Source organism: Cimex lectularius, unplaced genomic scaffold (genome assembly GCF_000648675.2).
Source record: "Cimex lectularius strain Harlan isolate CLEC.00 unplaced genomic scaffold, Clec_2.1 scaffold56, whole genome shotgun sequence".
NCBI lineage: Eukaryota > Metazoa > Arthropoda > Insecta > Hemiptera > Cimicidae > Cimex > Cimex lectularius.
Genome location: NW_019394202.1, coordinates 980,711 through 1,005,793, shown reverse-complemented (window position 1 = coordinate 1,005,793; position 25,083 = coordinate 980,711). Strand labels below are relative to the sequence as shown.

The 25,083-nt window shown below is 33.3% G+C and overlaps 2 protein-coding genes across 5 annotated transcripts; one reads left to right on the top strand and one right to left on the bottom strand.

Annotated features, from left to right (window-relative positions):
- Positions 1 to 3,565: 3,565 nt before the first annotated feature.
- On the top strand, positions 3,566 to 10,019 carry LOC106666640. The gene is made up of 5 exons (XM_014393973.2): positions 3,566 to 6,067; positions 6,703 to 6,875; positions 6,996 to 7,145; positions 7,202 to 7,475; positions 8,575 to 10,019. The coding sequence occupies exons 1-5, from the start codon at positions 3,728 to 3,730 to the stop codon at positions 9,913 to 9,915; spliced, it is 4,278 nt and encodes a 1,425-aa protein (XP_014249459.1). The 5' UTR covers positions 3,566 to 3,727; the 3' UTR covers positions 9,916 to 10,019.
- A 398-nt stretch (positions 10,020 to 10,417) lies between these two features.
- On the bottom strand, positions 10,418 to 22,100 carry LOC106666633 (nuclear transcription factor Y subunit alpha). Of its 4 annotated transcripts, XM_014393963.2 has the most exons (11): positions 18,424 to 19,293; positions 13,999 to 14,173; positions 13,691 to 13,757; positions 13,505 to 13,632; positions 13,286 to 13,420; positions 13,065 to 13,194; positions 12,605 to 12,774; positions 12,332 to 12,505; positions 12,163 to 12,260; positions 11,133 to 11,253; positions 10,418 to 10,828 (listed from the first exon to the last, which is right to left on the bottom strand). In XM_014393963.2, exons 4-11 carry the CDS (start codon positions 13,511 to 13,513, stop codon positions 10,775 to 10,777), a joined length of 891 nt encoding a protein of 296 aa, XP_014249449.1. In that variant the 5' UTR covers positions 13,514 to 13,632; positions 13,691 to 13,757; positions 13,999 to 14,173; positions 18,424 to 19,293; the 3' UTR covers positions 10,418 to 10,774. The 4 variants fall into 4 exon arrangements, with proteins under 4 accessions (XP_014249449.1, XP_014249448.1, XP_014249450.1 ...); XM_014393962.2 differs by lacking the exons at positions 13,999 to 14,173; positions 18,424 to 19,293 and adding an exon at positions 21,942 to 22,100; XM_014393964.2 differs by lacking the exon at positions 13,999 to 14,173.
- Between the last annotated feature and the right edge of the window lie 2,983 nt (positions 22,101 to 25,083).

Sequence of the window (25,083 nt, the reverse complement as noted above, 5' to 3'; positions counted from 1 at the left end):
GATGGAACCCAACGGAAAATACCATCGATGAACGTTGGTGCATCAACAGAGCTCGACGGAGACATTTTGACAAAATTTTGAATTTAAGCATGTGCAATGGAAATTTCCATCTAATGTGGCGCTGGCCAACCATCAAAAAATTTGGTCCAAATCTGTGGCTCACCAACCTGGTCGTTCCCTTGTCAGGTTTTCCCATTTTTTAATGTGGTAATCTAAAGGGCTTTGGCCCAGTATAAAGGTATATTATTTTCCTTAATTTTTGCCCACGGCGAGAGGTAGATTTGTTTTTCTGGTTGAAATGTTTCAAAACCACTAATCGTTGCACCTGGTAAATTCATCTAGTGTGGTCACTTCTCCGTCCATTTGTTCAGTTCAGATTTTAGCTTGTTTTATGGTGTGTCGATTAGTGGTTCTGCACACAAGAATGTGAGGACTGCTGCTTTTGCCAGTCATCCTGTTTGTTAAAATTACCAGATTATATTTTCCCAGGAGCTGGAGATATGCTTTCTCTGGCCAGCTTTGAATCGAAAGCTAAGGCCTGCAGTGTTGCTTGGCTATCTGTGAATGTACGTATACCTTTAAAACAATTGATGTGGGATTCTGCTAAGTCAAAATTTTGGCCTTGTGACATCTATCCTGCTCCATGTAATATTTTAGATCCATCTGTATACCACAATAAAGCCTCTCTAATATATTCATGTTCGAAACGGCACAATAAAGAAAATGTTTTTCTAAAACCTGTCACAACAGACCGCATCTCACGATCTTCAAATAATTATATTCATGGTTTGTATTCTTCCAAATAGCTCATGTTCTTGTTATTTTTAATTGGAAGAGTCTGTCAAAAGTTTCTTTTAATTTTGCAGACATTTTTGTAGCCATGTCATTTATTATTTTTATTCTCTTTAGGATAGTGGCTTTTTCTTAAGTCTGGTTTTATTTCATTTTGTCATAAGAAACTGCTCTTTTCTATGTCATCCTCTCCATATGCAATGGTGGCAAACCTAGTACTAAAAAAATACTATACATATGAGGAAGTGAACAAACAACAAATATCCATTCAGGAGAATATTCATATTTCTTATAAAAATCAGACCAGGGGACATGAACCTTATATCGATTAAACTTCTACTTTTTATTTAGGGTCAAGGCATGAGGTCTACGAATTTCCCAAGAGTGCAGTATCGAGATGACAACTAGTACACCCAGGTCTAATTAATAAGAACATTGCTAGGAATGGTGAGCTCAAAGATCACTTTGAGAATACAGCTAAACTGCCTTAAATGATGACTTAGGGTGGTTCCCAGCTTGAGTGTCATTCCAGACTTCATTACCTCATTAGAAGCTTTGCCAAAGCCTATTCTCAGAGTCTTCATCACAGTGCAAAGTTGCTTGTATATCTAGATGTAGAAAGGTGGGAAAAATCCAAATATGGCCAGTATAGGAATTTCTTTTGTGAAAGTGAAAAGTGAATCCCTCACCGCTCAAATTTTTTCTCAGTTCTACAGTTATAAAATAGAGATTTCTTAATTTCTTTTAAAAAAATCTAAATATACTCACAGGGTGAATCAACTTCTACAGTCCTCCCAGTTAATTTTGGCCATGAATCACATGGTGGTAACAGATTTAACATAACTCTCATCTAGCTAGAAAATGACACTAACTTTGTTATTTTAAATGAGAGGCACATATTTTTATTGTAAAGTTCGATTCTAGTGCTTATTTTATGCCACTTTTACTGAAAGGAAAATTTTGTTAGGATTAACCATTTCTGTGATATGCCTGACAGAAGATGCGTTAGGGGGTATGCTTTTTGCAACTTATTCGGGGAGGGCCATCTTGTTTAGTATGCCATTAGAGGTGAACTTGGATTCATCAGTCCATATGTATAGAAGAACATTTTTCTGATTTAACTCCACTTGACTATTTTCTGTGGATCCATTTAAAAAACAATGTCTATACTCAGTAACCTCAGTTGAAGACCCATGGCAAAGGATAAAAAATGGTTGTCAATCCGTCTCCCCTGACTCTATCGCTCTGAGCACCGGTGAAGAGTAGTTAAAAAGAACAAATTGATAAATGAAAGAAAAATTAAAAAATAATGTAACGGTAAAAAATTATAAGAAAACAGAAGAGAGAAAGAATAAGGGAACTTAACCTTCTGGCTCTCGGTAGGCAGGCGTTGAGGAGTTGCAAACTTCGGGCCTGAATCCCACTGCTCCCTTTGTTGCTTTGCCATGATATTCCAAGGACAGTGGTTTGGAGAGAGAGAGAATGTTGACGAATGAGAAAGATTTTTTAGGTAGATAATTGAGAGAATAGCTCACACAGGGAACACTTCAGAATAACAGCAACGAGAGACCGAATACAAATCTCTTCTGGTTGAGGCAGAATGAAAAAACAAATACAATTAGGAAGTTGCAGTACAAAGTTCATATGAAACTCATAACGTTGTAACACTTATGAATGTGAACAACCTATTAACAATTGTGTCACTTAATTTTTAATGTGATATCTCAAGTAGAAGAAACTTATTGTATACTTTATGGAGCTAAATAAATAATAAAAACCTAACCTAACCTATAAAACTAACCCTAACCATACTTAACCTAACCCGTCCCTAGCCTTAACCTAGCTTTAATGCTAAGTAAATCATCCCTAACCTTAAATAGGTAGATAATTGTGTTTCATTTACAGAATACAAATTAAATTTCCTTTTGCTTTTAAAACATACACAAACTAAGGAGAAAGCAAATACTTTCTGTAACTATACTATTTTGAAAAACTTGCTAACACATTCCAATTCCCTTTGTTTAACCATTCTGGAACAGAAAATATGTGAGGCTTTCTTGGAACCATTTTACCCTGAATTATTTCAATAGGGGGGTCACTAGCCAATAAAATGTTGCATACTTTGCTCTATATTTACACAGAGCAATTTACTGACCTTCATCATGCCACAGTTTCAAATTCAGTTTTAAAAGCTCACAGCAGTTTTAAAAAAGTTGAACTTCAAGAAAACCGGTCCATTTTATCTTCATTTAAGTATGAGCTGTCCCTTCCCGTTGTGGTTGTTTATAGAGGGTATGGTATTTACAGTTTCTGGCTTTTTCTTCAAAACAATGCTTCTAGACTAGCTCAATGCTATGTATAATGTTATCATGTATAGTTTCCTTCAAGGAAGTGGAATTTATTTCTGAAGTGATATGTTTTAGTAGTATGTCCTTTATATACCTATACAACTTTAGATACTCCTAATACCTTAATAATCCTATAGACACCAGAAAACCCTAACCCTGACCCTGCCTAGTCTAACCCAACTTATGCACACTCCCTTGTTTTGTAAAAAATGTCACGTGAAAGAAGTGTACATCCAGCCCAAAAACATATCCATCATATACTTTTTTTTAGAATCCTAATTGCTTTGGTCAAAAACCATTGGAATAAATATCATTAACGAGTTTGTTATTGAAGATAAGAAATATTTTATTTGAGAAATAGGCAAATTATAAATGAATTTAAACACAATTTAAATATGATAATTTTCATAGTGGTTTCCATAGCAACATTTTTTTAAAACTTAACATTCAAAATTTTCAGTGTTGACACAACCAATTATGACTTTCAAATTTCCATACTTCACACACTAGATTTGCCTCAAATTTCTACTAATTATACTATGAACCAGATAACACTATAAAGTAACAAAAGATATAAACAAATAAATATGTCATCAAATAAAGGTACTCACAGGCATTTTGTCAACACAAAAAACATACAATATAGAAGGAGTAATGAAAATTCACAAGGAGGTGAAAAGGGTGGTCACATTACATCATATAGAAAGGATTACGATAAAGGAAACAAAGACCAGAGACATATACACCCACTTGTGCCTAATAAAGAAGACTATGATGGACAAAAGAAAATGGTTTTCATAGGTAAATTACATTTACTAAATAAATATCATCTTGTTGAAGCAACTCGAGAACCTTCTAACCGCTTCCCAAAAATGTCAATTAAATGTGATAAACCTATTAAACAAGCCAGAGGTGGTCGCAATGTTTCAAAGGAAAAGGATTCTAAAGAGAAGTCACCAGATGTTAATACCTCTCCGAACAGTCGTCCTCCAGTTGTAAATGAATCTAATCAAACAGAACAATTATCAGACGTTACAAGTAAAAAGAATCCTCAAGAAACAGATCATGTGCCAATCCCAGAAAAAACACCTCAGAAAAAAGACAATGGGGAAACATCGGAAGCAGTCGCTACAAATTTGCATAACAACGTAAATGTGAGTAATGAAGAAACACCGTGTTCTTCAGGGTTGCAAGCAGTGCCAAAGAAATCGAACGATCAAGCGAATCCAGAACAGGCTACTGAAAAAAAATATGAAAATGGAAATGAATCGCCTAAACGTGTAACCTATTTAAAAAACAAGAAGCTCCCTCAACCGAAATTTCTTCCAACAGGTTCACTGAATTTACCAGGATATGGAAAATGTAAAATTAAAAGATGTCCAACTCCTATTCCGATGGACGTCATTCCTTTATCTGGCTTAGCTGATGAAGCATACAAACCAATGACTTTAAGGAAAAGCCAAATGAAAAACACTGATTCATTTGGGGTACAAGGGAATTCTCCTAGCCTCTCACCTCCTACAGTAGCCAGCAACGCACACAGTTCTTTTGTACATAGCTATTGCAGATTCAAAAACCCTTCATTCATAGCAAGCAAGAAGTACAAAATACCAAGTGAAGTATTAGAACCGTTATGCCATTCAAAACTTAAATTTCTTAAAGATGAAGATTCGATAAGTCCTGTTGTAAAACCGTTTCCTAATACAAATACAAGAAACCCTGATGATATAGCGAAAGAGATGGATTCTTTACCAAAGGAAATGTTAAAAGAAAGTTGCAACTCGAAGATAGCATTCATGGTGAATATAAACAATAGTGTAGAAGCACCTCCGATTCCTCATCTTAATGAAAATGTAAATCCATCGTCAAGACGGGAAACATTTTATACACTAAATGCGACTCTGAAATCTGTAAACACCATGACTCCATTGAGGAGTGCTGATATAGTCAATAACATCATAAAATCGCTGTCACACACAAATGTAATGTATTCTAAAGTTCTGCCGAGTAAAAATGACATTACAATGATGGAAACAAAGTTGCAGAGACAGTGTGATTACCTGGGCAAAACAGTGACAAAAGACAATGGCACTGAAGATGTTTTAAATAATTGTAGGACTAATGAAGCAATGGGCACTCAGCATGTATGTTGTGAGCAACACGGCGCAGGGATAAAAAAAACTATCGAACCAAAAATAAATCCTTTTCAACCAAATACTGCTGCTGCTAACAACATACTTGAGGCCCTTTTGAAAACCAATATTACATCAGACAACAAAAAACCCAATTTGACTTCTAGTAAAAGTGACTCTTCATTACCCAAGTTGAGAGATTATTATGAATCCGAATCGCCCACCAAGGCATTAAATATACAAAAAGTGGAAAGTAGATGTTTACTAAATAACTGTGGACCTAAAACATGTTGTTCACATAATCCATTAGAAGAACCAAGTGCTATATTTTATGATCTGTATCAAGGGGCATATAAAAGATCACCTGAGGCAAGTGTAATAGAGTTCTCCCAGATGCCTGTTAAATCTCCCAACTTGAAACCAAATCCACCACTGGAAAATGTTATCCCAATTCAAGAACTGCAAAATTCAGGTCGTGTTTTTGACACATTTCCTTCAACTTCGAGTAACCACAATTTCCTACAGTGGCCGAACGTTGGTCATTGTGCGGTACCTTCATGGATACCTTTTAGAATGTCTCCAGCAAACGTGACCGACGATCCAGCAGTCAACTGTCCAACTTCGTCCAATCAAAGATCCGTGTCAGAAACTTATGTTAATAAAGAGCATATGCTATTGCTGTCAGCCTTAGGACCATATGTTGATCAAGAGGCAATTCAAGGAAATGCAGTTTTGGGGCCACATGGGTTTTATCTTGGAAAAATAATAGGGAGAGGTGCTTTCTCAATTGTTAGGGTAAATATAAAAAAATAATTTGTACAAAAATATAGAACAGTATAAAATTAAAATATAACCAAATAAAATTCATTGTTTGAAACGGTTTGTAAAATGTGAGCACGGACTGTACTTTTAGATTGTAGCACTCATCTAAATGAAAAGAATTTACAGATTTTTGAACTTTTGGTCTATTTTATTTATAAAGCAATGATGTATCAGGTGGTAATGATGTTATTGTATAGGAAAATCAGAAATATAAACTGTATAAAGGATGGGACCAAGAATGTTCCTTTGTGAGACACCTGCTATAGTTTTGAATTTTTTTCCATTGTTGGTGATGAAGCCTGGTTCATCACAAAAAAAAAAAAAACTGTCAATGCTAATAAGGAAAACCTAAGGCCAATAACATACAAAGAAGAAAAGTGCTTTGTTAATCAAGTTTGAAGAAAATTACCAAACAAAATCATCAGTAGTCATATAAAAATGAAGAGGTGGTTAAAATAACAATTAAATAATCAACCTTTTATGTGCAGACCATATAATTGGAACCATGGTCTCATTGCATATAATTATTTGTGCAATAAATATTAACATTACAATTTTATTTATTACAGAAAGTTAATGGATTTGTATGGTTTTTTCTTTTCATGCAGGTCGCTGTTTCAAAGAAGCACAATTTTCAAAGAGTCGCTGTGAAAATTATTGCAAAATTTCAAGCACCAGACGAATTGATAAAAAAGTTTCTTCCTCGAGAAATCTGTGTAGTAAAGGCTTTGACACACAAAAACATTATTCGGTTTTTAGCCACGATTGAAAGCACACACAGGTATATTTATATTTAATTAGATCTAAAACAACCACATGTGTAATAAATTACATATCTTTTACTCCTACTTTTAAGTTTTAATTCCTAAAAGCTTGTTTCTCATTAATGATATTACATTAGAGTATATCTGGTCATGGAACTAGCTGAAGCCGGTAATTTATTACAATTTTTGCGAAGACATGGAAGAGTGACTGAATTAAGAGCAAAAGCCTGGTTCCAGGAACTAACATCAGCAGTACATTATTGCCATCAGAATGGTGTCGTACACAGGTAACAATTATAATTATCAGTTTTTAATCATTTGATGTTTAACAATTTCTTTCCAGGGATATCAAATGTGAGAACATTTTATTTGACTTAACCGGATGCGTCAAACTATCTGATTTTGGATTCGCTAAGACTGGGATATTTGAAGTGAATGGAATTGCGCCAACCAGTCATACATTTTGTGGAAGTTATGCGTATGCCTCACCAGAAATTCTACGCTTATCCACATACCAGCCTCTGTTAGCAGATGTATGGTCAATGGGTGTTGTCCTATGGGCCATGGTTTATGGCAAGCTTCCTTTTGATAGTTCCAGTTATTCAAAATTACTTAAGGTGAACATGCTTTATTGAAAATATTAGTTTAGTTAAACAGTATCTTTTAAGTTATATGATAAAACAGTTGTATTAAATATTTACTCACTATTGAGTGAAGGAGGAATATTGAATACTCCATCGCCCTTTCTTCGAGTAGGATGATAGAGTGCTATTTCTCCTTCAATCAAGCAGGGCTATGGAGTACTCAATATTACTCCATCACCCTGACACATATAAACAACTACAACAAATACACAAACTAGTCTAATTGACGGTCGATTGGAGTACTTATTGACACTCTTGTACTATACACATTCACGCTTATAAATGCATTCTCACAAAATAGTGGACCCAAAATATATCCACCATCACACTTGTATATATAATAATAAGATTAACTGCAATAAAAAATCTATATGTTCAAAGATACCCAAAATTGGTACATTTGGGTAACACCCTTCATGCTCTCTATGTAGGAGTTCATTTAAGTAGGACACAGTGAGCAACCTTTCTTTGCATGCCGGACACATTTGCTGACTTTTTCCCAAGGTGTTCGTGGGTCAACCACGTTGGCCAATTATCCTTCTTCTTTTTTGGGGGCCACAGGCATCTTCTAGAATGACCAGGTCCCCTGATTCACGTTTTCTTTATCGGGAGATTTCCTCCTGTGGTCTACATGTTGAAGAACTTGTTTGGCCATTATCGATCATCCTAGTCTGCTTATCCTTGTTGTATCGGCCTGCCAGACATGTTTCGGCATTTGGCTATCTTCACAGGTCCAACACAGTGAATATATGTACTAGGCACACCAGGAGGACCAGTACTTTATAATTTTATATAAACGATGAGGTAGGATGATGCCAGTTACAAAGAAAAACACTCAGTTCTTTCACTAAGTCATCGTTGAATGTATCCTCTTCATTATATAATCTAAATTCATTAATTATAGTTTGATAGTCCTGATGAAGAAGATATAACATAGTAACTCAGCATTTTTCTTTTTAATTAACCCCAACCTTGATCGTCTTTTAATGTGAAACAAATTTACTCTAGTTTTGTTTTCAGGTTTAACTTTTAACTTATATTATACAAATTTAAACAGTGGCATTTTTTTCAGCAAGTGGAAACTCCAATAGTATTTCCTCAAACTCCTTCGATTTCTAAAGAATTACAATCCTTAGTCAAACAAATTTTTGTACCTGAAGCGACAAGATTAAACATACAAGGAGTCGCTTCTGATCCATGGCTTGTTAATTTGAAAGTAGAAACAAAAGTGGTTGAAAATACTGCCAGCCCACTTCAAACCAAACTTCCAACAGCTAGCGACAAACCGAAACCTGCAAATTCCGGGCAAATGCCAGCCCAAAGTCCCAGTCGGAAAGTTATAAGTCCTGTAAAAGAACTTCCACCAGTCAGTAATGCCAAACGTGTTGTAGTGTCTCGGAAAATTTCTACTGAAAATAATAACAAATCAGTGCCTATTCATCATACTAAAATAATTGGTTCTAAGCCTGCATCAAACGTTAAAAAAGTTTGCTTAGGAAGAGTCAATGGGAGACCTGTACTTGCGAATGTACCATCGGATCATAACAGTTCAGTAAGCTCAGCGCTAAATTCAGAAGGCACAGAAATATCTCTTGATTCATTTCCTTCTGTGATATTAGCAAATGGTGCTAATTACTCTCCTTTTCCAACACCTATGAGGTTTGTGACGGGAAGAAAACACAAGTCTGTTCCAACTCGTATAAAATCTCCAAAACCGGGATGCAGCTTCAACAAGGTTTTCATGTCAAAATCGCCAACAGCAAAAGCCTCGACAAAATATAAACAGTATCCTTCATCACCATTGATGCCTATAGAACCTGTAGCACCAACTGTAACAGAATCGATTAAAGCAGGAAAAAAAATGTACTCAAGAGATCCATCCCAAAGCCCTACTTCCTCTCCAACAGCAAAATTCACCGGTTATCCAGCAGATGTTGCAGAGCTCAAGCCTTCTTCAAGAGGATCGCAGAAAAAAAATCGTCCTAAAAAAGATGCACGTTCACCATTAGTGCATATACCGTATCCTGTAATAATACCAGAGCAAAAGATTGCAAAAAAAGCAAGTAAACAGACGTTGCCTGTTGTCAAAGTACCAAAGGGACTGGCTAAAAAGTCTTGCAGGCGATCTGTATCTCCAGCTAGAGGGAAATCGACTGGTGAGAATGCATTAAATAAACCGGACATTGCAGTCAGACCAGTAAATGAAGGACCTAATCAAGTCGCTCTGCACAAAGAGTCAAAATTTATCGCGATACCTAGTTATCATCGGCACTGGTATAAAATCAAAGCCCCTGTAAACCAAGCATTGTTGCACCAACCGAATCAAGCCGACCTCTCGGAGCAAACTGGACAACTTGATCTTGGAGTATGTGTTCGCACGTTATTGCCTCACCTTGTTAAGCCAAAAGTATGATGTCACCATACATGAGGTCTTTTGTTTTTTTTTCTGCTTTTACACTGACTCTTGCAATTTTCACATAGTACACAATAGCAATAATAAATTATTTTGATACTTAATGTTGTTCTCTTAAAAAATTAATTATTCTACTATACTATAGTTTTAAAATGAGTGTTCCGAGCTTCAACAAGCCTCGAAAAGGAGTACTCCCATTTCCCAAAATACATATAGTCATCGAAGAAAGAGGTTGTGAAATTCAATTAATACCGAGAAAGAAAGAGTGAAAGAGAGAGGAAGATAGATAGATGAAGACAAAGTGAGAGAGCGGGAAAGAATGAGAGAGACATTAATTCTATACAAATTTGCATATAGTAATTTGATCAAAAAGATAAAATTGAACTAAGTCTCAATTTAGAAACTGAGAGAATAAACAAAATAAAATAGAAAATGTTTGTATTTGTACGAAATTTATTGTATGTACATACTTAGGAAACAGCGTGGAAAAATGAAAAACAACTTTAATTTACAAAAATTATATTGATTTCTTACATTCTCACCTAAAATATATTATACAAATTTGAGGATGATTCATTCCTCTATTTAGGAAAAACCAATTTACATAAATTCAATATATAATACACTAATGTCTCAATTTCTTTTAAATCTAAGCATAAAAATTTTATTTGACAATTTAAAAAAAAATTAATACATCAAAAAGTAAAATATTTACACGCATAACCTTCAAATGGAAAAAAAATTAAATCGGTAAAAAAAGATAAATTAATTCACTATGTACAGTCAATTTTAGAAGTAAAATAAATAACATCTGTTGATAGTAAACATTTTATTAAAATTTTGTAAGTTCTTTTTTCATTCAATCACCACTCACAGCAAGAGGATCAACCAGGTCGGGTAAAACTCCATTTCCCTGCAAAATGATGATGCTCAAATTAATAGCATACCTAATTCAATCAATACATGACATGTTTCTAAATAAATGTATTTATTAATTTATCAATTTTTTAAATCGGGATTTGCAACTAAGCAGTCATATCGACCCCATTTTTGTTTTTAAATAATCATCATTCAGTTTAAGTAACAGCTTGTATTGATGCTGGGTATTCCTCAGTTCTGCACTGAAGATGGCCCAATGACAAACTCATTTGAATAATTCCAACCAAGGAAAACAATTAATTAAAAATAGTGATAAAAAAAAGAAATAAATATAATACCTCTATCATCAGAGAAGGTTCTAAATCAGCTGTCGCTATATGTGTAGCATTCGCTACAGCCAATCCTTGTAGTCTCCCTCTTAACAGAGTATGTGAATGCTGTTGAGGTTGTAACTCTTCTCTGTAAAATAATAAATTTCCATTTTAATTATACATTTTAAATTGTCGATAATGGTGTGGACATAGAAAAACAATAATCATAAGCATATACAACCAGATGTTAATTTTTGTTAAATTAATATGGCTGAGGGTGTAGGCCTACAACCTACTCTAATAGAAAGGCCATGTCAAATAACATAATAAATGATACAAAATTTGCAAGAACATTTTTAAACAAATATAACATTTTTAACATGGATATTTTCTTAGGGCATGTTCATGGACTAGGTTAGGTTAGGTATAGTTAGGGTTAGGGCTTAGGAACAGGGTGGTTAGGGGCTAGGGACAGGTTAGGGAAAGATTAGGCTAGGGGTTGGAGACAGGTTAGGTTAAGGGGTCAGAGACAGATTAGGTTAGGGGGTTAGAGAGAGGGTAGATAAGGGGCTGGGGGCAGGTTAGGTTAGGGGGTTAGGAAGATGTTAGGTTAAGGGGTAAGGGTGTGGTTAAGTACAGGTTAAATTTTTGGGTTAGAGTGAGGGGTTTGGGTGGGGGTTTATAAATAATACTATACTATAAGCACAACCCAATAGATAACGTCAGTGTCCAGCACAACTGATGGCGAAATGCTCACATGTCAAGGAAGAATTCAGTTACAATTAAACAGGTTTATCAGTTCACAATATTTTACTGGATTTGAGTTTTTAAATATTTGTTTGCAAATTTATTGTACCTAGTTACTGCTGAAAGTGAAATTACCAATCAGTTTTTGTTTATTAATTATTTTAATTAATTATATTTTTAATCTAAGGTCTTGGTTGAGATGAAAAGGTCATGGGTACGAATCCCACTCATGATGCTTGTTTGTTCATGTCAACCAAGACCTTAAATTAAAAGTAAAATTAATTAAAATTACAATTAATGTTAAACTCACCTTTCTTTTAATTTTTTGACAGAGCCAGAATGGAATCTTCCTCCTTCACCCCTAATTCTATTCATTGCGTGTTTATGCCTGGATTCATGAAGATATTTCTATAAATATAATAAAATGTAATTAATTCAAACCTCAGGCTAGTATTTTACATCAGTTATATTATTTTTACCTGTCTTAACTTTGGTATTCGCCCTTGAGCTTCCAGTTTAGCCCTAGCCTGTCTTCTTTTCAAAATACGCTTATACTGTTTTGCGTTTACGTACAAAGGCTCCTCTTCTAGCAATTCAGCAGTGCTCACTGGAAGTCTGAATTGTGATGTGCTTCCGTTGCGGTCACCAACCATCTGGGAAATAAATGGTTTCATTTAATAAACTAATTTTTTTCAGTATTGTAATAAAAGTAAAAAAAGACGGATCATAACATTAATATATACAAAACATACCATTAATACATTTTGGGGTGAACTTGAAGTACTTGAAGATGTGCTAGGCACTTGAGCTGGTTGAACAGGGCTAACCGATGGAGCTGCAGCTGCTGGGGCTGCAGCAGCAGTAGAAACAGTTGCAGCTGGTGAGTTGGTTAATTGAACTAGATTGCCATGGACGCTGATTACTAAAAAAAGAATAACAAATGATACCAATTAGACAAATACTGCCACATTATTTTATAAAAAAACACATAAACGAGACACGCCCGAACACACATTAAAATAATTTTCAAACTTTTAAAATACATATTTTGTTAGAGTGATTTTACTTAATTTAATAATATTTATTATTATAATTACAATTGTAATTTGGCCATTGCTTGATCATCTATCCTTGCTGAAATGAACAGATGGACCAAAATGATCCACCTATCAGACAGCATGGATAAATCAAACAATAATTAAAACTACTTACATGTAGGTTGTGTCGTAGTGGCAATAGTAGGATTTTCAAGCTGTACAGGTTGATAAATGTATGTCTGACCATCCGGTGTTTGAAGGATTTGAGCATGAGCTGGCTGAACAATTAATTGTCCATTAGCACCCTAAAATAATTCAAATTTACATATAAATATTATTATGTAATTTAGAAAAATGTACTTGATAAACAATACATAGTTTTCTTAGTTGCCATACCTGAATTGCAGGTAAAGGTAGCACCTGAAGCTGACCAGGAGCAGCAAGCTGTATTGCCTGGCCATTTTGAGGTACTTGGTGCACAATTATTTGCTGTCCGTTGGCACTTGGAATAACTTGCCCAGTCTGCAATACCTAAAACAAAAACAATGAAAAATAAATTATTAAACAAAATAAACCAGTTGATTTGTGGTTTCTAAATCTCCTTTGAAAACTTACATTTTCCATTGCATCACTAATTTTTTTCTATTTCAAACCAACTTGTTCTGAATAAAAACCTGAATAAAAACTATCCATTCCACGTAGTTGAATTAGATAGTTTTAACAAATTCCTATTAACTGCAACACTGAAATAGATTTATAGAATTAAAATCTAGTCGAAAATGAATTAGTGAACAGTTGTACCTTGTCCCGCCAACTCTTGTGCTTTCCCAAACAGAAATGTTTTGACATGTACTAACAGTACTGCTTCCTACAAAAAGAAGAAAAAATAAAGATAAACAATCACTAATTTTATTCAACTGAAGAATATGTGACCAATGTAAAATTATATTCTAGTTTAAAAACTTTTCTATCTACAAAGTGAATGGATGATTATTTAAATGTTAATAAAATAGAAGCACCTTTTGGAGGGATCCCATGGAAAAAAAAATAAAAATAAAAATATGGTGTAAGAATCTTGCAGATAATTTTGAAGCTTTATTTTTTCTTACCTGTCAAGTCTTTCGTTCATGACACATGATGTTTTTGATAACATTTGAGTCAATTTTTTACCATTTATCCATTACTCTTAGAAAGCTGATGTTTATTTTTTTATTATATTTTTTTAAATTATATTATTTTTCTCAAAAGTTCAGAGGTTGATCAAGTTATGCCATCAAGTATAAGCTGCAGAAATAGAAAGTTCACAAGTTCCTAAATCTCCTTTGAAAATAAGATGGGAAGTTGGTGTCCGAGGGGAACGAAGTCACAATAGCTCAAGTTGTTAGAACAGCGGCATATTGAGCCGAAGGTTGTGGGTTTGAATCCCGCTCGTGATACTAATTTTTCATTCAACTAAAAATCTTAGATAAAAAAATAATTAATTGGAATAATTAATATGGTCAATTATGACCACTAATCAAATATGGATTAATTTAATAATTAAAAGAAGTATTTACTTCACTAACAGCTCATCGTGGCCACTTCATAAGAGAGCTGAGAATTGAATCCTGGCTACATGACAGTTGAAAATATGGCAAAAAGAGGGAAAATTTGAACGGTTGTAGGTTGAGATGAGGAGTTCGTGTCTGAGGGGATCGAAGTCACAATAGCTCATGTTGTTAGAGCAGCGGCATATTGAGCCAAAACTCGTGGGTTGGAATCCTGCTCATGACACTAATTTTTCATCTCAACCAAAAACCTTAGATAAATAGAATAAACAATTAATTGTAATAGTTAATAAGCTCAATTATACCAATAAGCAAATTAAGATTAATTTAAAAATAAGGTTTGTCATATAATATTTGCTCAAAAATATACCAGTTCACTCCTCCACTATTTTCAAAATAATCTTATTATGTCCATGGAATATCGCACGATCAGAGACAAACTGTGGACAAAAATAACTGTTTTGTTGGACAGCAAGGTTAACCTGGTAGAAAAATTATTTAAACAAAAAGTCTGATACTAACAAGGGGATTTTTTTTTGGAAAACGGGCCTTTTCATAAGAAAGGCATCATATTTTCGAGTGTAGAATCACTACTAGTTTTACAACTTTATCATCTTTTGAACTAACAAAACTCCAACAAAAGAGAATTTACACAATAACACAATTTAAAAATGTGTGGTGTTTAATTGACCGTTAATTAATGATTATTTGGGAATCGTGAGATGCGGTCTGGTGTGATGTAGGTTTCAGAAAAACATTTTCTTTATCGTGCCAACGTTTTGATCTTTGTTGAGATCATCTTCAGGGCCTGGGATTTATAAACACAGTTTAAATTATACAAATACATGTAAGATGTGAAAAAATGAATTTAGACAACGATAGAAAATTTTGGACTCAATCAAAATCAAGTGAGTACAAATACTTTGAGTCTAAAATTGCTATCATTGTCTAAATTCATTTTTCACATCTTACATGTATTTGTATAATTTAAACTGTGTTTATAAATCCCAGGCCCTGAAGATGATCACAATGAAGATTGAAAAGTTGGCACGATAAAGAAAATGTTTTTCTAAACCTATGTCACACCAGACTGCATCCCACTATCTCCAAAAAATAGTTAAAAAATTATTATTAATTGTGAAAAAAGTTGATTGTGGGTTCGATTCTCACCATAGCCACTGGTCTTTTTTTTCCGCAATACCCCTTCCCCATTAATATAACGCATCGTCAAATGCTCATCTTCCTTGGGTAATATGCTATGTTTATAAGGCCATAAAAAAAAGATTAAATAAGACTGTTAAATAAATATGTCTTTAGCAAAAACAATATTTAAAAAATTATTATTAATTGTCAATTAATTAAGGTTTTTAGTTGAGATGAAAAAAAGTTAATGGCACGAGAGGGATTCGAACACATGACCTTCGGTAGATACGCCGCTGCTCTACCACCTGAGCTATCGTGACCTCGATCCACTCGGACACCAACTCCCCATCTCAACCCCACCCTATGAGTTTTCCCTCCTTTTGCCATTTTTCAAATGTCGTGTAATCGGTTTGATTCTCGACGACAATTGAAGTCTTGTATTAATTGGTCAAGCGGACCACGAAAGTAGTGAATTGATGATTTAAAACTGAAGTTCACTTCACTAAAGCTCTCCGTCGCCATTTCAATTGTCGTCGAGAATCCAAACCGATTACACGACATTTGAAAAATAGCAAAAGGAGGGAAAACTCATAAGGTGGGGTTGAGATGGGTAGTTGATGTCCGAGTGGATCGAAGTCACGATAGCTCAGGTGGTAGAGCAGCGGCGTATCTAGCCAAAGGTCGTGGGTTCGAATCCCTCTCGTGCCATTAACTTTTTTTCATCTCAACTAAAAACCTTAATTAATTGTCATGTATTAATTGGTCAAGCAAACGACGAAAGTAGTGAATTAATTATTAATTGTTAAATAAGATGAAACCAAAAGAGTCAGCAAGTTGAATGAACAATTTGAATAATTCTAAAAATTGTTTGTATACTGTATAAATTATTAGCATTTAGTATAAATTATTAACATTAAGAGCAATGTTATATATAAAATTTTGTTTAAAAAAGTTAGTATAACAAACAAAATTAGTTAGAAGTGTTAGGAATACTAAACAACTACAGGAATTATTAAAAAGTTAATTAAAACGAAAACTGACAGTTGTATTGATATAGTATATTTGCAAAAACTTTCCTACTTGAAAAAAATTTCTTTAAAAAAATGCAATCGTTTTACTTTTTTAAGTTTAAATGAACAGCTTAACATTAAACGTAAACTACCGTAAAATGGAATAAGTAGGCTATTAATAATCGAGCCATCGTTCCTGTTGGTACACAGATAATACTAATGCATAAGTAAAAAAGATTGATAAATTAGATACTCTTTATTCCTGAAGAACAGAAATATTTCAAAAAATAAATCTTTCTTTGATAGCATAATCCCATAAATCTGAAACACAGAAAAAAAAACCCTACTTTTATTACTATCACCAATTGGATGCATATACAGTATAAATACTAATCTAATTAGATTCATAAAAAGAAAATATATATTAAAAAATCCACACAATAGTTAAATTTTAAATTATGCTTGCACTAAGATATTTTTTATTTAAAATAATATCTATTTAGATATTACCATAAAATGATTATGAATTAATGGAAAAACAGAATTATAATTTATCCTATTCAAATAATTAAATGAAAACTACTTTATAAGTTGACAATAAATTCTTCTGTAAAGGTTTTTGTATATTTTACACTTTTTCCCACTATATTTAAACCTAATGACCTGAATTTTAAATTTGTGTTATGAAGTGATAGTCACTCAGCTTCATGTTCATTTTTTTAAATTCATCGGTATACTATTGTCAATAAAATTTTAACCTAGTTAACCATCGCCGCAACGGTTTAGGAATTGACATGGCACTCATCACTAAGGTAAGGTAAGGTCCCAGGTTGGAATCCAGTGGTCCGGCATTCGAATCCGACATACTTATGAATTGCCTTTTTTTCAAAAACACCAGCACGAGGGTTCATATGACCTTTGATGTTGAAATCCCTCTCTGAGGGAATTAAACCACTTCCACTACTATATTAATTTATTTATAGGTTTATTGCAACTCTATGGATTTATGGTTTTTGAAAAGGTTGTAGTACAAATATATACAGCAGACTCTTGTTATCCATAGGGGATATGCATCAAGCATTACCACGCACAATAGGAAACACTTCGAATTTCAGGCTTTAAAGCATTTTCTTCTATCTGCATACTAATCAAGACATTTTCTGTATCACGTCTGCCTATCATCAATGTTGTGCACAAATTTATGAAGAAGAAAAATACAAAGTATGGTAACATACATAGAGTTTATTCCACGAAGGAAAAAATTACGTACATATTAATCCATTTATGTTTTAGTGGTCAATTGACCAAGTTACTTCTTTAAATTAATTATTCTTTCTATGTAAGGTCTTGGTTGAGATAAAAAGTCAGTGTCACAAGCGGGATTCGAACCCACGACCTTCGGCTAAATACGCTGCTGCTCTACCACTTGAGCTATCGTGGCTTCGATCCTCTCGGACACCAACTCTCCATCTCAATCTACAACCATTCTTATTTTCCCTCTTTTTGCCATTTTCAAATGTCGTGTAATCAGGATTGGATTCTCAGCGACTTATGAAGTGGCCACGGGGTGCTGTTTAGTGAATTGATACTTATTTTACTTATTAAATATTAATCCATTTACATTTTAGTAGTCAATTGACCAAGTTACTTCTTTCAATTAATTATTCTTTCTATATAAGGTCTTGGTTGAGATAAAAAAAAAGCCAGTGTAACAAGCGGGATTCGAACCCACGACCTTCAGCTAAATACACCACTACTCTACTACTTGAGCTATCGTGACTTTGATCCTCTCAGACACCAACTCCAATTACCAACCAATTATAAACATACTTACATCACCACGTAGGCACCTATCCTCAACATCGAATCACAACACTATCGTAAACTTAAATAACTGATTTTGAAATCTGAGGAAATGTTGAATCACAAAAATGAATATTCACACTGTTTTTTAATATTTTCCGGATGGATGACTTATTTTTGCTGTAAAGTTTAGAAACTTCTATGCACGAGAGTCTACTGTATTGGTCATTTAGGTCAACAAAAGTGGAATACACTATCACCAAATTTTAAGGAATCAACAATGTAACTCAAAATAACAATAAAATTAAAAATAATTATGCGTTTAATGTAGGCCAGTTTGTTTACTCTTTGATTAAAAGACAAACTTTCTTTAGAACCAATTTATTATGACTCAATACCCAGGAATAGCAAAGAAAATGTTAATGAAGTAGAAAAACAATGAATATTGAAACCATAACTCAGCAATGGGATTTTCTTTATCGTAACGTCACAACTCTGCCTATTTAAAGTTTCCCTGTTCCATCTTCTTTATGAGGGTTTTCTGAATCGACCTGCGCATTGTTTTTTTCACTACAATATTCATAAATTTTTTTCTTCTGTTGTTTACTTCTTTACTACACTTGGACACACACAAGTTTTCCTTATTTATTTTTCAGTTCAACCTTCAACCACGGTTAAAATTACATTACAATTTTTTTTTAAATTTAATGTTCTTATTTCAGCTTAAACGTTGATAGCGAATGTTATTTATGTACATTCTGCATTTTTTTAAATTAAATTCTAAAAGCATCGCTGTAGTTTGAAAATAAGCATTTAAATAATGAACTTCTAATGAATCAGGACAAAACAAAGTGTTGAAACTCCAAAATAAAGGGTTAAAAATAATCTTATCTTTCACTATGTAAATTAAATTATAAAGATGATAAATTCAGAGAAAAAAAGCTATATTTATTTTTGTTTATGCATTTACGTAAAATATATATAGTATACAAATTAATGTGTGGTGGTTAGTGAACGTTAATCGATAATTATTCATAAATCGTGAGATGCGGTCTGGTTCACGATTTCTGAATAAATACAAATTAATTATTGGATATACATATACTGACACTTTAATATCACTGACATTTACTATAAAATAAAAATTTAAACTTCTTGAGGCAGAAATAAACAATCCAAGGTTTTTAAGCACATATGCGCATAATGTTTAAAAAATAAAAGGTCCACATAGAAGGTATAAAAAAATAATATAAATTTAGAAATTATATTAACATGTTATACTCATAACGATTTCAAAAATTTTGAAACATGTGAGGTCAAAAGCTAACATTTCATCAGTGTTGTTTTCATAGAAACCCTATGTAACTGGTTAAAACGGAAAGTCTCCATTCAATCATGGAACACTTAATAATGCTTTGGTTATTTCTTTTCTTGTGTTTATTTTATGTACTGTGTATGTATTACACATTTCATTATTGTACCATGCTGGCACATTTCTACCTTTATACAATTCGGTAGACAAAAATATAGTATCAACCAGCATTTGAACTGTATCTATAACAGATTGAGTTGAATTTTAAATATAGAAAAGATGAGAAAAACAAAATTTGAGAAGATGGGGAGAGTAATGAATGAATTATCCATTGTAATTGAGTCAATACGGAACAAAGTGGTCATAATTCCAGAAAAAAGTTCATAATTAATAGTATAAGGAGTCTCATTTCTAAAAATGTTTAATTGTCATTTCTTGCGATTGTTAAGTTTGTTTGTCCTCTGAGAGAGACCAAAGCTGAATATCCAAAGGAAATTATCTATTGACATTGTAACTTAGTGTAACGCAGAAAAAAATACCACTAATTTGATTAATTTTAATTTCCACCCCAAAAAATGGCCATTTCTAATAATAATTATTTAAATTAATTAAGGTTTTTAGTTGAGATAAAAAATTCAGTGTCACGAGCGGAATTCGAACCCACGATCTTCTGCTAGATACACCGCTGCTCTACCACCTGAGCTATCGTGACCTCGATCCACTCGGACACTTTTTATCTCAACTAAAAACCTCAAATCCCGCTCGTGACAGACTTTTTTTACCTTAACTAAAAACCTTAATTAATTGAAAGATATTAATTGGTCAAGCGGACCATGAAAACTAGTGAATTTAATAACAATTATTGTGGAATAATCGTGTGTTTGTTTGGTCAATGCAAAGTTCATTATTGTGATGTACAAACTCAGTCATGAGAGGAAAAGAAAATTTGAAAATACATGGGACAACCTCAAAAAGTACATGGGACAACCTGAAAGTACATGCGGAGGGCCGGCGATGACCTCAGCTGTTTGTCGGCCCATAAACCTTCCACTTTATATATATATTATACATGGGACAAAACTAATTATCCATTGAAACTGATTCTACAACAGAAACAAAATCGATGGTAAATAGAGAAAAAAAGTCCATATTTAAAGGCGGTATACAAACACTAATAGTCCATGGACAAATGGTATTTTCTAGTTGTAAGTTTGTTTGTTTATTGTTGTTATGCGAACATAGTGTTACAAGATTTAAAATGCTAGAGACAAAATCAATTGTCCATTAGCATTATAACGGATTGTATTTCAGCAATAAGATTGATGATAAATACAGAAAAAAAGTCCATATTTAAAGGCGGTATACAAACACTAATAGTCCATGGACAAATGGTATTTTCTAGTTGTAAGTTTGTTTGTTTATTGTTGTTATGCGAATATATTGTTACAAGATTTAAAATGCTAGACAAAACCAATTGTCCATTAGCATTATAACCGATTCCATAACAGTAACAAGGTGTAAAATACAGGAAAAAAGTCCACATTTACCAGTGGAATGCACGCACGCACGCATGCACACACATACAACTACTTAACAATAAATTGACAAGTGTTATATTTTTGTTTTTGGAAATTTGTTTGTTCGGTGCAAAGTACATTGTTGTGTTGTACGAACTGATTACCACGTGAGGAAAAGAAAATTTGAAAATTCATTGTGCAAACATATTGCCAGGAGATGGAAACAACGTAATTAAAATGGATGGAATTGAAAAACAAACTCCATTCCGCCTATTTAAATCTATTTTGGCCAAAACATAACACAGATGTAAAAACAAAAAATTGGTCAACAATTGTTTCAACTCCCGTAATCTGGACATTGAAGAGGAGCGGGCGTTAGCATGTACAAACACGATGGGATTCGTTAACAGTTGTCATCCACCAAAATAGAACGTACGTTCGACAAAAGAAAAATTTGCATTCGACACGGAAAACCGGAGATGAAAATAATCCTGGAGAATGGGAAGAGCGAGGGCGAGAGGGCCGTTGGAGTTTTTCGACAAAACAGTGAATTTAAACAGTCCACAAATATGTCGGAGCGTTGGGCGAAACGGCGTAGACGAGCGTTCGGCCTCCTCGAACCGCGTTATCCGTAGATAAACGGCGTCCTCCCGCATCCCAGTCGATGGTCAAAATTCAAATCTACGTCTACCTTTAGGGTGGGTTAATATCTAGACTTACATTGGGCGTTCTAAATTCTCATCCATTCAGCGATTGGCCAGCAAAATCATCACCAATGGGAAAATCGTAGAACGGACGAGGACTCTCGGTATTGGTTTCTGCATGACGGCCGGCAGTGTTGCCACGGGACGTGTTCCCGTTTTCCCAACGACGAACCGCTTCTCAGACGACCCAATGACTTTCTTACCTTTATCGTAGGGCGAACAAATTCTCCTCAACACGGAAAAATACCCTACTCCGTAGAATTTCATTTTTCTCACTTTAGACACTTTTACACAGATCCGTTTATATCAAACACAACTAAAAAACCATCTAAAAAACATTACTTTGGCTTAAAACAAAAATCCGACATGTGACTCTCACACTCGCTTTACGCCTCTTCAACATTTGTATCTGAATTGGAAACATGCTGTTCCAATGTTTTCTCCTCTGCCTTTTAAAGATTTTTTTTTTTAATGGATATACTATTACCAATAATATAAAAAACTTTAAAAAAATTATTAAAACAATATTTTTTTTAACTGATTAATACAATAAATGCAGTTATTTTAAATAAACACTATTCTTTAATTTTATATAACATCCAACTATACACTTGAAACAAGTAGTACACATGCACCACAAATATTTAAAAAAATCCAGGTAACACAAAATAAGGATTGTTACCGACTCATATTAAAATATTTCAAACTTGTTATTGCTCCTATTTTGACATCTCTTTTTTTATAAAACCCTATCTACAGTAATGTTTCCTTATATACTTAAAAATAGTTATAAAGTTCCGGTTTTTAAAAGTGGTAATAAAGGTAATTAAAGACCAATTTATTTATTTACCAATAAATTTATTTTTAAATTTTTTTTTTGACCAATTTATTTTTTTATTATTATTATTTTATTTTTTTTTACGAGGGTTCGCAACAGCAGAGGTCATATAAACCCTCAGGGTGCCGGTGTTTTTGAAAAAAGCCCATTTGTAAGTATGTCGGGTTCGAATACAGGGCCGCTGGATTCGAACCCGGGACCTTTACCTTACAGTGATGAACACCGTGTCAAAGACTAAACCTTGCGGCCACCGACGCCCTTCAAAAGTAATTCCTTAAACCCAATATTTTAAGACGTTATTATTCCAAATCAACGTGGTTTTCATTCGCAAAGGTAGATTAAGCAATTTACCAATATTTCAAGATTATGTATTTCAATATTTTTCTGAACGACTCCTAGTTGATTGTACTTACACTGACTTTTCCAAAGCTTTTGATAGTGTTGATCATACTACAGAAATTACAAAAATTAGGTATACATGGTAACTTATTACATTGGTTTACATCGTATTTAGAAGGCCGAATGGTGAATGTTAAATTAAAATCAGTATTGTCGCATAGTTTTCTAGCGACTTCTGGATGTCCTCAAGGGTCACAATTAGGAACTTTTATTTTTAAAATCTATATAAACAATATATCTGATTCTCTTTCATCTGTTATGATCCTACTTTTCACAGATGATTTAAAAATATTACTAAAAATTAATTCTGTATCTGATTGCTTACAACTTCAACATTCCTTAATAAAACTTAATAATTATTGTTCAACTAATAATATTCTTTTAAATTCTGGCAAATGTTCAGTTATGACATTTCATAAAATAAAATATCTTATCAAATTTAATTATTGATACACTATATCAAACTTGCTCCTAATTAGGCATGAAATAGTTAAAGATCTTGGCATCATTACTGACAGTTAGATAAACTTTCACACCCACACTAATAAAACTAATGCTAAAGCAAATAAAACTTTCGGATCTATTACTCATCATACTAAACATTTCCAAGATCCAGATGCACTTAAAATTTTATATACTTCTACTGTAAGGCCAATAATAGAATACAGTTCACCTGTTTTGGCTCCCTTTCAATCAACCCATATCAGTTGCATAGAAGCAGTTCAAAAAGATTTTTACGCCTGATAAATTACAAAACTGGAGTGTACAGAGATACACCATGCTCATTTCCAATGTCGGTACAGAAGGAAATTCTTTGTGTGCATACAATTATAGAAATTATTACATTCCTTAACTGATCGCCCATTACTGCTTAACCGAATTAAATTTTATGTTCCATCTTATTATTCCAGAAGTCATATAACATTCTACATTAATCGCCATAGAACTAATTATGCCAAATTCAAAACAACAGTTAAACTTGTTCAAAAAAATAGATATATGTAATGTGTGGTGATTAGTGACCATTAATCGATATTTATTTAGAAATCGTGAGATGCAGTCTGGTGTGATGTAGGTTTCAGAAAAACATTTTCTTTATCGTGCCAATGTTTCAATCTTTATTGAGATCATCTTCAGGGCTCAAAGTGTTTGTCTTCTGTGTAAACGACACGCAAGAATGGCACAATTTCACAGAAGACAAACAAGATGATCTCATAAAGATCGAAACGTTGGCACGATAAAGAAAATGTTTTTCTGAAACCTACATCACACCAGACCGCATCTCACGATTTCTAAATAGATATATTTAATATCAGTTTAAGTAAATTTAAGCAAATTTATCATTAGAAAACTAAATATTGTATCAATAATATATTTAATTAATATCGATCTTTGTTATAATTAATAATCAATAATTACATAGTTTTAATTCATATTTCAAATTGTTTCAATTTATTTCATTTTTTTTAATTACAAACATTTTTAAATTTATGTAAAGTTATAACCTTTATGTACTTTTTACTCTTCTTTTTTCGGTTGTTGAGTTTTTATATTTATTGGGTTTCTTTTCAGGTATTCTTCCTTCCTTCAACCTCATTTTCTTTTTATTGATATCAATTTCGGGGGCATCAGCCTCTCCTCATCAGTCCCGTTTTCTTTTTGGAAAAAAAAAAGAAACAAACCCAAGAAATATATCCTTTATACTTTTATTGAATACATTTGTAATTGGGAAAATGTAAAGTAAATAAATAAGTAAATGATGTTTGTAGATCGACCTGCAGATAATCAATGTAGAGTTCAAATCTTCTTTAAGGTCTTTACTAGGTGAAAGAAAGACAAAAGTGTTGGGATCACCAAGCTTTCGGCAACATTATGTTGCCATCATCAGGGCCTATTTATTAAGAAATGATGCACTAAAAGC